Here is a 16875-nt window from a genome sequence, read left to right on the forward strand (position 1 = left end):
TTATTCTTATTTGTTCTTTAATTTTATTGTTTTACTTGCTTGCTTTGTGGTATGCTAGTTTTATGATGAAGCAGTCCATTTATCTTGTAAATACATAAATAAATAAACAAATTGACTCTAGCTTACCTAGAAACTTGTGAATTTAATGAAGCAGCTAGCAGACAAATTTCTCTGCACAGGAAAACTGCCTGAAGTACACCCTTCCTATTTAAACCTGATCTTCCAGATCTCAAGAAATAAACTTCTTGTCCTTCTCTAGAAATTGTGCTGTTCCCAAGGTAATAATTCCCAGAAATAGATCTGTACTTTCTGCTTGGCCCATCACGTATACAGGCCACTCACACTTCCTGAGTGCAGGAACTAATATTGTTGTCTTCCTCCAACCCCCATCTTACCACAAATGCTTCCCATGCTGGCATTTTACAGCTTTGATTCAAAATTGCTGTTTTCCAACCCAAGTCATCTTAAGCCCTTCAGAGCGAATGGTTTCCAGCATGCTGTTCCCTTCTAGGAGCAGTCCCAGCTCCAGTTGGCTGCAGTGCCTGGTACACCCCTTCCCCTCCAATGGTGGGATGCTGCCCTGGACAGCCTTTTTGTCCTGGGCTGCTGGGCTCTTATGTTCTTTGCTGGTCAGCAATTGCTATTTTTTTATAATGTTGTGGTTGGTAAAAGAGTGTCCTGTTAAGTCAACAGACTAATGGATACTAACAGAGACCATTGCCTTTGATGATGTGAGCTATAGCTCATGAAAACTTATGCCTCACATAAATTTGTTGGTTTGAAAAGGTGCTCCCAGACTCTTTTTGATTTTCATATGTTGGTATGTGGTTTTTAAAAAATCTGATATGACACTGAGGTAGTCTGGATTTGCCAGCCTGAGTATACCAGTTCATAGACAAATAAATGAGCAAATAAGTCTTTACATACCATTTGGGGAAAGCTTCACTTTCAGGAAAATTGTAAAATATTCACAGAATGCTAGTGAAAATTGTCAGGAACTAGCAACTAAGCTGTATAAAGAGATTAAAGGAGCTGAGCATGTTTAGCCTTGGAAAAGACCACTGAAAGGAGATAAGATAGCATACTTCAAGGCTGTCACATTGAGGATGATTCTGTCACCAAGGAGTTTTCAACTCCTAGCGACCACATAGATAGATTTTCTCCATGACTTACATTGAAGGTGGTCAAGACTTATTCTCTCCCACTCCAGAGTGCAGGACATGGACAGTGATTTAAGTAACAAAAAGGGAAATTCCATGTGAATGTTAGGGGGAAAAAACCCTGAACAGGAAGAGCAGTTTGACAATGGAACCAATTGCCCAGAGAGACTATAGAGTGGATGTGTTCAAATATACAACTATCCATGTGGAATACTTTGATTTGGATTACTATCTAATTTGTTCCTTCCAGCTTTATGATTTTAAGAACATCATTATAGAACATCTGTGTAGTGCATGGGTGAGAAACTGTAACCTTCCAGATGTTGCCAAACTACAGTAACATCAGTAGGAATCCCATCATCCCTGAATTATCCATGCTGGCTGTGGTTGATAAGAGTGTAGTTCTACAAAATCTGGAGGCTACAAATTCCCCATTCCTGCTTTAGTGGAAATAATGGTACTCTTTAACCAGGTGGATACCAGATTTTAAATTAAACCTTAATAGTGGGTGTTGCTGTTTAACAAAGTGATTGGTGACCTCCACCGACAAATGTAGGAATAGTTCAAGTTTTGCATCAAAAAACCTTTTTTTAGTAGTATATTTTTTAAAAAGTTCTTGCTTATCTGACTGATATATAATAGCCCAGGATCACAGCTTTATCCCAAATCAAATGGAAGATATAGTGGAAGTTTTATCATGCTGTCTGGAAGCCAGAAGGGTTTCGTTGAAGCTAAACCCAAACAAGATTGACTGGCTGTTGATCCAGAAGCCAATCAGTTCCAAGACAGTTCCATTTTTAGCTCTGGATGGGGTTGTGCTCCCCCCAAAAGGACCTGTTTTGTAATCTGGGGGGTGGGAGGCTCTTTGTAGATTCACAGATCCTGCTGGATCAACAGGTAGAGACTGTAGCCAGAAGGACTTTGCCCAGCTGATGTATCAATTATGATCGTTCCTGGGGGCAGGAGATACCAGCAACAGTTACTCTTGCCCACATTATCTCACAACTGGACTGTAATTCAGTGTACATGGGACTACTCCTGAAGACTGTCTGGAAACTACAACTGATATACGTTATAGAGGTCCATGTGCCAATGGCAGTGTCTCTACACTCCCACATAACACCTGTGCTGCAGGAACTACATTGGTTACCTGTTTGCTTTTGGGTGCAATTCAAAGTGCTGGTAGGAACCTATAAAGTCCTACATGGTTTAGAAACTGGACTTCTATGAGTCTGCTTGCTTTGAGTAGAATCGGTCTGCCCAATGTGTCCTGGTAGAGAGCATTTGTAGAGTCCCCATGCTTCATGAGGTGCTACAGAAGAAAATTCAGAGTGTATTGTTATTTATTTTGGCTTATGTGATCTATTTTATTATACTTGTATACCACTTTGACTATCCTGACTGAAGTGGCATAAAAGTACATGAAATAAATGAACACATAAAAAATAATAATTTTTTTCTTTTAGTTTGACTTGGGAGCTCTTAATGTAAAGCCATTCAAGCCTATAAATCATGTTTTATAGCTTTGTGGGTTCCTGGTTAAGCAAAACATGGCTTAAGAAGACATAAAGACCCAACCTATATAAAGCAGATCCCTAAGTTGGATGGGGTTACAACATGGCACAAAATCTTTGTCCATAGACCCTGCTGATTTCTATCCTGAGGTGTAAATAGACCTCCCTGGGCCTCAAGCAAACCTCACCTACTGGTTTTTGATACCTCTTTGCTACTGTCTAGTAGTCATCTAGATTTTTGCAGTCCCCATATGGCACGCTTATTTCTTTCCCTTCACTCCTTCACAAGCAGGAAAGAGGAAAAAGTGGGAAGAGAAAAAGCAGAAGGAGTCCTTCCTTCCTTCCTTCCTTCCTTCCTTCCTTCCTTCCTTCCTTCCTTCCTTCCTTCCTTCCTTCCTCCCTCCCTCCCTCCCTCCCTCCCTCCCTCCCTCCCTTCCTTCCTTCCTTCCTTCCTTCCTTCCTTCCTTCCTTCCTTCCTTCCTTCCTTCCTTCCACATTACACTTCCATTACAGGACCTGCTAGCATCCTCTACTTATTACTTGCAGCAAAGATCTGGAGGATCACTACACATATCAGCAAAGAAATATAGAAAAGTCCCTTATCTATCATCTAATAGTCATCTGAATTTTTGCAGCACAGATATGGTAGCCATACCCTGAATGCTCAGATTTGTTCAAGGCATGGAAAAAGGAATGAGTGAAAAGGGCAGCCCTGCAGGCCCCCAAAATGAGTACTTCCTCTCTCTCTCTCTCTCTCTCTCTCTCTCTCTCTCTCTATATATATATATATATATATATATGTACACACACACACACACACACACAAACACCTACATACATACACGTACATACATACGTGTATTAATCTGACATATTTTGAAAAGAACCATTACATATGTTTGATATAACACAGTAATTCACAACTCTTATTCAAAGACTACTAGGAACTGAACTTTAATATGGACTTTCTGAGGGAACAGGCTGTGGGTAAGCAGTATTCCCATAACATGCATTCTGACTACTGTGCATTCTTCACAAATCAGGTTGGAAACCTACGCATGGTTAAATATTAAAAGAAATTTTCTAGCAAAACACTCCTTCTGGAAGTCAACCAAAAGGCTCAATGTTAAGAAGTCCATAGTCTCAAAAATGAAGACAACTTATCCATCACTGTAGCAACAGACTTGATTGCATTGACTATGAGTGTCCTCAGTGGGGATTTGGGAGGCAAATGATGACATCCACATAATGATGCCATTGTGCTAATGCTGCATTTACACACTTGACAGTGGCTAGATCCTCTGGATTGCAGCATTGGTGTGATGGCATCATCACTGAAATGTCATGTTGATAAGTTCATATGATCATATGATGGATGCTGCAGGTCTTCCGTGACTTGCCAATCTCGAGACATATTGAGATTGTTGTTTGGGGAGGAAAGAGCAAGTAACTGCCATTTTTCCTCATTGCCACTCTTGCCAGGGCTGGGGTCTCCTTCTCCATCCTCACAGACAAATTGCCCTGGGAGAAAGAGCTCCAAACCCATGTAATATGGAGGTGGCAGTGTCAACCAGCCTTTCCAAACAGCCTGTTTTCATCACTGTTGGTCATGATAGGAATGAAAAAATAATACCTTAAGGACAAATAGTTAAAACTCACTTTTTATGTTTTAAGTATATTAAAAGAGACTGCTCTCATTTGGATAGTGGCACAAAGATTGTTCCTTGCCAAAATGAGAATTCTCCTTTAGTTTCATCAGATGGCACAGCTTCCTCTAATTATATAGCTTACTATGGGAATATGTTACAATTAAGCCTAAATTATATAATCAGTTGCATTGTCTGAGAAAGGCTGCATGTACAAAGGAAGTATTTTCCCATTTAATAAGAGGATTACAACAAAGAATCCCATTATGAATAATGACCAGCATGGTTTTTAATGAGCTGGATCTGGAGTTCCTTGCACTCAGCAGTGGACTGCCCACATGCTGTGTGCAAAAAAAACCTGTAAACAGAAAGAGACACTGAGGGTGAGAGACAGGGAGAGACAGAGGAAGGAAGAAGATAATTCCAAGATAAAATTAGTTTTGATCTCTGGAGATAAATTTAAATGGTCCAAAATGTGGAAAATTCTGTCATACTGTTTCTCAGCCATATTTGTTCACAAATATAACACAATAGTATTGTAGATATTATAGGAGGAGAGCCATATTAACCTCTGGTGGCGAAAAATCAGGAGTCTGGTAGCATCTTTTGTAAGATAAGTTATTAAAGTTTGTATAGTACTTTAACTTATCTGTTTATGAGGTGTAAATCCTGAAAAGTAGGTGCATAAGAGTGGGTAATGCAACATTCCCTGTTACTCTGGTAGGATAAGATTCAAAAAGTTACTTTAAGCACTCAAAAAGCTTGGGATTATCTAAAGCGTTGTGACTTTATCTAAGTTTGGGGTTATCTAAGGTGTTGAGATATAAATAACTGGGGCTTCCTGGGGAGCAATGGCAGATTGAAGATGGTCCATTTTTGTGGAGCTGATGGCTGTGGTGGTTAAGAGGAGCCGACAAAGGATCCGGCTGTTCAGTACCATCTCTGGACAAAGGAGGTGATTGGGTCACCCACAAGTACTCTTTACAGAGGCTCCCTGTGAAGAGATTAGCAATCTCCAGCAGGTTGAGCACTGGGAGTTGCAGAAAACATCGAGCCCAAGCTGTGTCTTGGAGCCTTCAAAAGGACACTAGATTTGCGTACACTCCCTCTTTTAACTGACAAAGGAAACTACCTATTAACAGTTTATTTGGAATTTTAAAACTTCTGAAAGGCAAGTTGCTGTATACCAAGAGAATTTCCTTTGTTCCTTGACAAAAGAAGATTTAAGTAAGTTTAAAGATTAAAAAGGGAAAAAAAACTTTAATTTTTGAAACAACAAAAGGGAGTTTAGAATCTTGACTGTGGACAGTTAAGGGGTAGATGGATTTGAAAGAATATTTTTTATAGACTTTTAAATTTTATAAAAATACAGCTGAAGATTTTGGAATTAACTGTAAGAAACCTTAATGTGGGAAAGTTTTGATTCTGAAAAGAAACAAAAGATAATGCTGGGCTTTGAAGGTCAACTAGAGGGAACCAGAGAGCATTTAAAGGAGAAGATACTAACATAATAGAGGAACATTATCTTACTGCAGAAGAATTTAAGTTGGTTTGGGAACAATGTGTTCAGGACTTCTTTTTAAAACTTTTTGATATTCCTAAAGTGGAGTTAACAGAGATTATAGAAGAATAAAATATTTTATTGGATAAAACAGAGGCTGAGGATGATTTGAATAGGGATCTTAAAACGGACTTTAAAAAACTGTCAGACTATAAAAGAGAGATGGAAGACACAGAAGATGTGGATTTGAAAAGGGACTTTAAAATGTTTGACTGTAAGACTGCCTTGGGAAAAAAAAGCTGCATGGGACCTACAAGTTATGCTAGTTTTAACAATCAAGGAGGATATTCAGATCATAAATCAGAAGAGTGACTCTGAGAGCCATTTTATTTTGGATCCACAGAAGGGAAGTATGAAAACAGGGAGAAAATGATAAGAGATTATTATGTGGGACTTTATTTGAAGAAGCGACTGAAGATCAAGCCTCTTAAAAAGAAAAAAAAGTTTGAAGTGGACATATTTGATCAGGATTAAATTGCATAAGGTGTGGTTCTGGGTTGTTACTATTGGAATCTTTTATTGACCAGGATTGTATGATGAGAATTTAAAGATATTTTCATATGGGGATAAACTTTGTATATTCTATTTGTTAGAGAAAGTTATAGGTCTGAAGGTAAAAGGAACCTATTTGATTTACTCTGTGATATATATGTTACTATTGTTGGTATTTTTATGCCTATGGGGATAAATCATTTATGTTTTACTTATTAGAGAAAGTTATAGTTAAAATGCATAATGGATTTATTTGTTTGTATATATGGGTACTCTTACTGCTTTTGCTGTGTAAGATTGATTGACTATTTTTTTTTTTTTATAATTTGGCTATTATTAAGCGATGACAAAGGGGAAGAAGTTTTTTGGGGGTTTTTTGTAATAATAGAGAAGGTCTTAAATTACTGTAAATGTTTATACCTGTTTGGAGGGAGGGGAAGTCACCTTTTATATGTCTTTGTTTCTTTTTCTCTCTTTTTTCTTTCTTGTTTGTATATCTTTTTAGTTCTCGATTAAGCTTTTATCCATGTAAAATTTTAATAAAAATATTATATAAAAAATAAAAAAGGGATAAGAATAACTGTAGGATCATGTCCTGCTGCTTCAAATAGTTCTGAAACGTCTTGTTTTAAAAGTATTTTGTAAATTGGATAGGAGTCACTGGTTTAGAACCGAGTCCCAAATCTCCTTGAGTATATAAAACATCCTGATATTGTTCCACATTTTGAATGCTATAAACTGGCTTGCATTATTTTTAATGTAGTAAAAAAGCAACTACCTGACTGTATACATGTATAAAATGACAATTATAATTTATGATATATATATATATAGTAAACCCTCAATTTATTAGACTTTCATGCAATAGGCTTCACATGCAATAGATGCCTTTTCCTTCCTTACCCAGGATTAACAGACAAATCCATTGGTTACAAAATCAGTTCAAACAAATGTCTCTATGCATGCATTAGAAATCTTCTTTGTGCACTTCCATTTCTTAATGTAGGTTTTCTGTTTCCTTGATGTAAACTGCTGGGAATCATTATAGAGTATGGCAGTATTGACTGATGATTGATTATGTACCATCAAACTGGGATCAGCTCTTAACAATCACATAGATAGATTTTCTCCATGAGGATCTGTCCCTAACCTGGTCCTTCAGGTCTTCCAACAGTGCACTCATCACCACTATAACTGAGTCGATCCACCTTGCTGTTAATCATCTTCTTCTGTTTCCTTCCACCTTTCCCAGCACTAGAGCCTTCTCCAGAGAGCTAGGTCTTTGCATAACATGTCCGAAATAGGATAATTTGAGTCTGGTCATTTGTGCCTGAAGTGAGAACTTTGGGTTGATTTGTTTGATAATCCATTTGTTTGTTTTTTGGCTGTCCATGGTATTCTCTAAAGTCTTCTCCAACACCAAAGTTCAAAAGTGTTAAACATCTTTCTATCCTGCTAATGAATAAACAGATTGAAAGAAAATATGGGACTTTGCTTTTATATATGACAACAGCAGCAAGACTTTCATTTCCACAGAGGTGGAAGGATTTACAAATACCTACAATGGAAGAATCGATGGTGAAGCTAATGGAATTGGCTGAGATGGTGAAATTTGCTACTTTGAATAAAGAAAAGACTTTGTCTAGCTTTGTTTCTACTTGGAAACCACTTTTGGACTTCTTGCTTGAAACTGAAAGAAATGAAACTTTGATTTGGGGTTTGAGGATTAGAACTGTCTGTGGCTATAGAAATATTGTGTGCTATTGTTAATTTTAGAGTAAGAGGTTAATGTATTTTATATTTGTAACTGTACCAAGGAAAGTCGGAAGTCACTCTTTTTCTACTTATTTCTTTTTTTCTTTTTCTTTTCTGTACTCTTAATTTTGCTTTTTTTCTGATCTTTTCTTTTTCTATTTTTTCTTTTCTTTTTCCTTATATTTTATCTTCTTTTTGAAACTTAATAAAGTCTTCTTAAAAAAAATCTTTCTATCCTGCTTCTTCACTTTGCAACTTTTGCTCCATAGAGTGTTCGACGGAATGCCATCGCTGGCACTATTCTGATCTTTGTAGGAGATACAAATAAATAAATGTGACGATAACACATTCCAAGGACTATTAATAAATCACTATCAAGTTTGTGTGATGTTTACTTATTTTTACTTTAAAAACAGGTTAAACTCATTAACTCTATGCTATACAGTTGTACTATATCCTCTAAGAACAATGCACAATATTAATGATGTGCATGTGAAGAGCCAGGAGAAAGAATGTCATTAGCAATCACATTTGGTCCAAAACTCCCTCCAAAAGTAAAGCTTATTCCAAAAATAAAAAGTAACATACAATTGCTTTCATGTAACCCAGAGCAAACATTTGAAATAATACTAAATGATATAGACATCTCCTCAGTTTCCTGAAACTATGGTATCAATGATATTTTGAGATATATGTTTTTTTAAAAAAGGAATGATTATGAGTTTTCTCCATTTTTTATGATTCTGTAAAGTAGTATTAAAAGCCAGTTTGGCGTCCTTTTTTTTCGTAATGTTATAAAGTTGTTGAATATCTGCCAGGTTTAAAACTAAGCATGAAAGCAGTCGTAGAAATATCTTCCATCTGTTTATTGTTTTCCTTTGAAAATAATTGCTTTTGTAGTAAAATTGCTATGAAAATATTGTATTCTTGGGTGAGTTGCTTTCAAAAGAAGCACTTTAAGGAAATAGAGAGGTAAGATAACATACCCAATTTGAATGTCTATGGCCTTTATACTTGTAAAAATTCTCTTTCTCTCTCCTCTCTCTCTCTCTCTCACACACACACACATGTAAATTGATATGCTCTTGCTTAAGACATTCCATAATACGTTTTTTTTACTAGGTGGGAGTCTGAATCTTAAGGCTGAAAATCACATAAGCTTATATAGGAATACTTTGAACTTCATGAGATTTGAAACCGAAGTAAATCTGTGTTATGTGGATTTGATATCTATAGATTCAGTTTCATCTAGACCAAGAGCAGTTCTAATCCTCAATGTTAGTTTAAACGTTCTTTCAAATATAACATCTCATTAGCTTATTGGGAATGTTACCAATCGCACAGTGAGTATAAGATTAAAATCAACTTTATTATTACTTCTGGTAAATTTACATTTTTTTCTAAGCTCTAAACCATGGGAATCTGGTAATGTTTTTCTAAGACCATTTATTTAGTCTGCATGTCATTTTGAGAAGTAATTTTTTCTGAATGAATGATTTAAAATAGGTAAGTAAATGTGATAGCTCTTCAAATGTTTCTGCTTACAGTCTGATTGTTTTAGATATGCAATTTATATTCTTGCTTAGGGTTTGTTGGTTAACCATGATTTCTTATGTGGGTCAACCTTTGATGCTAAGTAGTAAAATTGCCTTTGAATTGAGCTTGACTCCTGTCACACTGACACATCCAGGCTGTTTTCTTGGCAACAATAATACAGAATTGGTTTCCACTGTTTTTCACTTTCCGGTCTAGTCTTCTTTCCACCTAATTGATAAAGAATGACCCTGCTTTTGGCCCTTGTAAACGCATCCCTTCCTCTCTGGTTACTTTAGAGATGGCCAGGTCTACTGCTCTCTCTAGCAATCCTGTATTCTAATAATGGGACATGGACTAGGGTCTCCATTCACCAACTTGCCTGTCATGTCAATATAGAAATTAAAGCCCTAATAAGCAAGTTGCTGTGTGAGGTGTTGCATTACCGCACAGAGTGACCTGCCCACTGAAGCATTTACTTCTACAGGGATCTGACAAGGTTGCTAGAACGGTACTTACACTGCAAATCTATCAGAAAGCTATATACGGATGACCTTCCCTTATCTTTGAGAAAGAGAGAGAGAGAGATGTTATATCATGGCCCCATGTATAAGGATTCACATGATGGTCCATCCTCATCCTACTTGGAGGGGGTGAAATGTCTTTATTTTTACATAGCATACAGTATATCCTGTGTGATGTTTTCAATTACATTGACCACCAGTTTCATCCCATTTGGTCATATAGTCCTAAATAGGACCAAGTGCATGTACTACCTCCTGGTGGACAATGTACCTTACATTTCAAGATTCTGACAGATGGCTAAACTTCTCAGAACTTCCCTCCTCTTGTAGCCCCAGCTCCAGCTTAAGTCAGTGTTAGGAGGAGCAACTGGTATATATTTTTGCCCCCAGGAGGGAGCTCTGGATGCATGCACCTAGGACTCTTTGACACCCTCACACCGTTTGTTCAGAAGGAAACAAATATCCTTCCATATTACATAAATACTCTGATCCTTCTGTATTACATAAATACTCTGATATCAAACACCAGCACAAGTTCCTAAGAATGGTTAAACAATTAAACACACATAGAATACCCAAATATGTTATCTAAACATTCATTTTTCTTTTTAGTTGCTAACTGCAAATGCCCTGTTAGGACAATCCTGGTTTTAAAGTTATTCAACTGATAATCATTTTTATGGCATTAATAATTCACTCACTGGTATATTTTTCCGTTAATTAATAACAATACATATTATCACAAGGATGAGCACTTGGCCTGTGTTGGCATCTTTACATGTGAATATGAACTACTTATGCAATTTATTTCAACTATTGAGTAGATAATCAAGTTATTAAGACAGATATCCAAAGTCATCCCAACTGTTTAAACATTCATCATGAGAACAAGCCTCAAATTCATCTGTTATGCAACCTTACAAACGTGAGATGATTAGTACAGGACTAAATTGCAGCTAGCATACGTGGCAGATTAATCAGATTACTGTTGTAATTCCAAGTATAATGCATTCTGGAAGAAAAGTGACAGCCAGAAATAGCTTGACTTGATCCTTGAATGTCTTATAAAATAGAAATCTTTAAGTAATTTCCATTTACTCAGCCTAGTTACATAAAGTTGGTTATTGCTGTTGTGTTAGAGGCAGAAGAAATGTATATAACTGCTTCAGTTCATACATACAATATTTGAATGCATGAAGTGCAACTCTTTTGGTCTAAGCCATTCTGTGTTTTGTTAAATTTTGAGGAATGGAAGACTGCTAAATTCAGCTACTGAACTATATTTGACTTGTGTGGGTACATGTGCGTGTGCGTGTGTGTGTATGCATGTTTATGTCTGTGTGTATGTGTGGGTGTGTACACACACACACACTGTATATATGTGTGTATGTGTGCATGTTTATGTCCGTGTGGATGTGTGGATGTGTATACAGTATATACACACACACATATACTGTATATGTGTGTGTGTGTGTGTATCTCAGTTAATCAGGGTATGAGGGTGGGATGGGGTGGGAGCCCTGAAGTGATGTCTACTCTGCCTTCAAAGAATGTAAATAAATAAAACCAAAAAAACCTGTTTATCTAAAGTATGATCAGTGACAGAGAATAAAGAAATTATACTACTTTTTATATCCAGAAACCTACAAGCACAGATATGTACACACACACACTCATTCCACTCACCATTAATGTATTATTTTTTCAGGGGAAATTTAATACAGCAAATGAGAAACAAATGCAAATTCATCACACAGTGATTTAATCATGCAAAAGGACCATTTAGATTCCACAATTTATTCACAGCAGAAGAAGCGAACATCATTTAGGGCAGTATCATCTACCCAAATGCCCTGATAGGCCTCCTGCTTAGTTTGAAGGCCACAAATTCCACCTCTCTCACAGGGTGTACTCCACTCACTGTATTCACCAAATGCACCACCAGTTTCTTCGAGTTGAAGACCATTGCTGCAACGGAATCGGATGTTGTTTACTGCTGTGTCATCTCCAGCTCCTTGATCTGCTTCAACTTTCAGCTGAAAAGAACGTAAGACACCATTTCGTGGACACCATCTAATTGCTGACCAGTGTCCATATCTGGAAAAAGAAAAGAAAATATCAGCAACATCTCTTTCAAGAGAGGCTGTCTCTCACAGAAGGCTTATTTTATACCTTGTGTGAAATTGTTTAAGAAACACTAAAGTATATCTGTTTTGAACTTGCACAAGTGATTGTGAACTTTAACATGACCAGTTTTATTAGTGGTTGTAGATGTCTCCACTGAATCTAAGGCCTATTTAACAGGCAGTCTTTTTTAGTTTGCAAAAAAACACTTTTAGAACCAAAACAAAATAATCAGGATGATTCAGGAATGACACCTAGATTTCAGGGGTTCCCTGTGATTAGATTTTAGTTGATGATAACCTGTTAAAGAATGCAGTTATTTGAGTGGCAAATAAATAACCATCCCTCACTTAAATAGGAATTGATAGGTAACATCACTTCTCAAACCTTTGGTGTGTTTTCCACATTTTTCACTACAGCAATTCTAAACAACTGTATTTTTTTCTTATGTGCTTTTTAAAAAGCCGGTGATTCAGCATATTGCTATATTATAGATCATTTTAAACTCCTTCCATTTTTTAAAAAATGTTGAACAACATCTAGTTGCAGTCTAGAACAAGCATATAAATAGCACGATCAATTTTCTCAGTAACATTGACCATATATATTTGTACTTTGAACAGAGTAGAGTTAATCCCATCAGATTTTCATTAGTATACAGAAAAGGGAATCGTTTCTTATATGCTCACACAAGAGCCAAATATTTAGAAAGGGTAGCCTAGAAGTAATACTTTTTGGTGTCAGTGTCTCATTTTCTATAAAATTAAATAAATCATAGACATTTGGGGACAACAAAACTTACTCTCCAGGTTCAGATTCAACAGTATACATAATATTGCCGGTTTGTTCAGTTGAACAGAATAATCGGATTCCATTGAGTGAAGTGTCATCACTAATGCCTCTATACTCTTCTACCTAATGCAATAAGAGGGAAACAAAAACGTTGAGATTCAGATGACAAGTTTACAACCTGATTCAATGCCCGTAATAGGCACAGCAGATGGTTACCTTTACGCTAAAGCCAATGGCATATGATCCTGGTGGACACTTGTCAATCCATGTCCAAAACCCCCAACGTCCTCCATTTTTTACTGATATCGAGGTATAATCTCTTCTGTTTGCAAAGGTGCCATTAGCACTGACAAGTTGCCTATCCACGGCTGATGCAAGGCATACTAAAGCAAGAAAAAGGGTGACCGAAAAAGGCTGCATTTTTACAGAAGCTGGCCAAAGAGGCTTTAACAAGAGGCCGAAAACATTATGTTCTCTGTACTTTATACTTCAGTTTATCTTCACAGGTGTCACTGCAATGATAAATTCTTTCTGTCTGGAAAAATAAACATACATTAATGTTTAGCAATAGAAATTTATTAACTCAAATTGCTAACTGAATCTGGAAGATTTCCCTCAGCTTTGTCCCTGAAAAATGGGACCAGGCACAAAAATAAATCAAACCATATTTTTCCCTTTAATGACCAAACAGCCAATTATTTAGTCTCAGCTCCTGTGGAAATTCCAGATATTAATCCATTCAAAGCATTTGTACGTTCTTACTTCATGAACAGAGGAATCTTAAACTTTATTACAAGGAAATCTGATTTTATTTTGTTAGATTCTGAATAAGTACATTTAGATTCAGATTGCAACCCTCATAATTTTCTTTCCCAGGACAGACAATTTTGGTGGGCTAGTGGACGCATTTAATATTTTGAGAGCATATTTGGGAGGAAAAGTGGCAAGTAAATGAACAAATACATGTATATATGTTGTGGCTTCTCTCACTAAATGGCTGCTAGGGGGAAATTTGTCCTTTCACAAAGCAGCCAATTATCTGAAGCCAAGCTTGTAATATTGCTTGCTTGCTATCCATAGCGTAGTTTTGACTTTTTCCTGATGAAGGAAGCTTCATCTGAAGCTTCATACTTCTGAACAAGCTACCTACCAAATTTTTTTTTTTTCCTAAGAGTGACAATCAGGACTCTGGGGGACCTATAGGCATTTTTATAACTAAAGAAAATGGTAGATAATGGTACATTGGTTTGCTACCCATTTGTGGTTTTTTTAAATTAAAATAATTTTTAAAAACTTACAAATCAGGTGGGATAGGGAGGATGGCCAGAGATGTGTTGCATCCTCCCATCTGTACCACTGAGGAAAAGAAATCTATAGGGAAATACACTGTAAGAATTAAAATTTTCTGGCCCAAGTTCTATACAGTGAACAAGCAGACCAACATAATGTTTAGTTTTAGATTACATTTAGACCAAATTCCAAACTCTATTTAGCCTCAGAGCAGTCACAATCTCTCATCAAACCACTTCATAAAATAGGCCTAGGATGTCACCTTAATCTCAATTATATATGAATTAATTTTATTCTTGTGCAAGACCCACATTGCACAACTTAACCTTCCTTCAAGAATAAGGTTCTTTTATAATATATCACTGCTCTGATATTTCTTAATTCAGTTTTCCCTACAAGTTTTTGTTGTTATTGGTCCAGACACCCGTGCATATGTAAAAGTATACCATGTCTCTTAATTCAAAGTTAATTCCCAGACAATTCAAAATGTAACTAATGGCTTATGTGTACGTATACATACAAATACACACATACACACAAAATGAAAATTGTATTCTATAGTAGGCCTGCAATATGACACGTGCTAAACTTAATTCATACTCAATTTGTTTTTCCCGTTGGCTTAGGCATAGAATTAAAACACAGTGTCCCAAAATACGTAGTAGCTATACGTGTACAAACTACAATGCTCAGAAACATTTATTTTAAGTAGTTTCTCATGCTGTTTTTTGCTTGCTGTTAGCCCTAGAACTACAGCAGCAGTAACCCTGTACTCAGATGTGGCAAGAAAATGAGCAAACTCTACTGGTAATCTAATGTCAAACACCAAGGCCAAAGAACTTTTAGGTTCAGGTAAACCTAAAACTAATTAATTCAAACACATAAATGTTTAAAATCAATATTGTTGACAGTGCAAGTTATATACAGTAGATGTATCTTCCAACTTATTATATAGTGACAGTTCAAAGAGACCTACAAAATACTTCCATTATCAACATTATAGATTGCCTAGACTTGGATTAATTTCTCAGAAGTGAATATTTAGTTTTACAGGTGCTACTGACAGGACTGTCTCAGCTGTTGGAACATGCAGATAGAGACCTGGGTGAGGTTGACAGACTGACTCACTTAATGAACTTTAGCTTAACCTGGTTATGAAACTGATCTTTGGGAGGAACTTTAATTTGAATAGGGTACTGCTGGATTGTTTTTCTGGCTCAGATCATTGAATGTATTAACCTCATGTCAGTCTTGCTATTTAACCATTCAGAAAATTCCTATACAGAATATAGAATGTTCTCTATCATTTTATCAAATTACCAATTACTGGTATTTTATTGGGTCTTTTAATTTTATAAAATGATCAGAATAAGAGTCTTGTAGGAATTTAAAGAGAATTTTTTCAGCAAGTTGGGAATCTTACCTCGAATTGCAAGAAGAGGTGGCATGCTGCTTACATAAATAACAACTAAAAAGGCAATTTTTCCCTACAGGCAACATTTATTTAGGGACTCTTTCCCCATCATTACTTCTTCCAGACAGATGGTTTCTAACTCTATGCTGTAGAAAATTTGCAGATACTCTCTTTTCCCTCTGTAATGTATCTTCTTCTTGATGAAGCTTTTAACATGCAGCCATCCTATCTGAAACACACAATTCGTACAAGGAATCCAGACATTGAGTTCTTCCATTTGTAACTCTCCCTTGTCTTTCTATTGCTTCTGCCGTATTTTTTATTGCCAGAAAATAGAACACATGAGATGAAAAAAGTGAGAAGAACTTTAGACTGGTAGTCCTAGAAGCCTTCCATCTGGAAACACTTAATGTGGTATGAAAAAAGATAAAATATAATAGTAATAGAACAGACTGAAGACCTCAATGTCTGAGTTTCCCAGAAGTTCAATAGTTCTACAATGAAACTTTTGTTTTGACATATTTTCATGCTGGGACATTTTTGTTTACATGGCCTCCACATAGAAAGAGCATGCATATTGCAGTGTCTGTGTCTACAGGAGTGGACATTACAAATTACTGTATCAGAAGATAAAATGAGACCATTACTGATAGCAACTGATTTTGAGTGTCACAAAAAAAAAAGGAACGAAATGTTAGCTCACTTTTTCTCATCCAGAGTTGATCTCTAGATGAGAATTCTAGGGCTGAACTAAGGGTTAACGCTGAGTTAAGACCAGAAGTAGAGGTCTAACACAATTTGAGAATGCCAGATTGGAGAAAGTTTGGTTATTTTGTTGTAAATTTTTACTATCAGCAAATATAAGTGCTGGGCAGAATTATTTGGGTCTGGTGCCAGAATTGATTGAACCTGGTACCAACTAACTTGATGTAATATGGGTTGCAAGGGTTAGGATCTCTACATTTCATCAATTAAAAATGCCTGGTATGCTTTTGTCGTAGCTCATAATGTTATTTCTGGATGTATTCAGTATCAATCTGCCTAAATTCCTGAAGGATGTCAACATAGTC

General features: G+C 36.4%; 1 protein-coding gene across 1 annotated transcript; it reads right to left on the reverse strand.

Moving 5' to 3' along the window:
• Window positions 1-11930: 11930 nt before the first annotated feature.
• LOC103054604 (vitelline membrane outer layer protein 1 homolog) lies at window positions 11931-13569 on the reverse strand. The gene is made up of 3 exons (XM_015889721.3): window positions 13318-13569; window positions 13112-13224; window positions 11931-12282 (listed from the first exon to the last, which is right to left on the reverse strand). Exons 1-3 carry the CDS (start codon window positions 13519-13521, stop codon window positions 11982-11984), a joined length of 618 nt encoding a protein of 205 aa, XP_015745207.1. The 5' UTR covers window positions 13522-13569; the 3' UTR covers window positions 11931-11981.
• Window positions 13570-16875: the final 3306 nt, after the last annotated feature.

This window comes from Python bivittatus, unplaced genomic scaffold (assembly GCF_059951505.1).
Source record: "Python bivittatus isolate LINGU-HERP-01145 unplaced genomic scaffold, Pbiv_v1 ctg000610_np1212, whole genome shotgun sequence".
In the NCBI taxonomy this organism is placed as follows: domain Eukaryota; kingdom Metazoa; phylum Chordata; class Lepidosauria; order Squamata; family Pythonidae; genus Python; species Python bivittatus.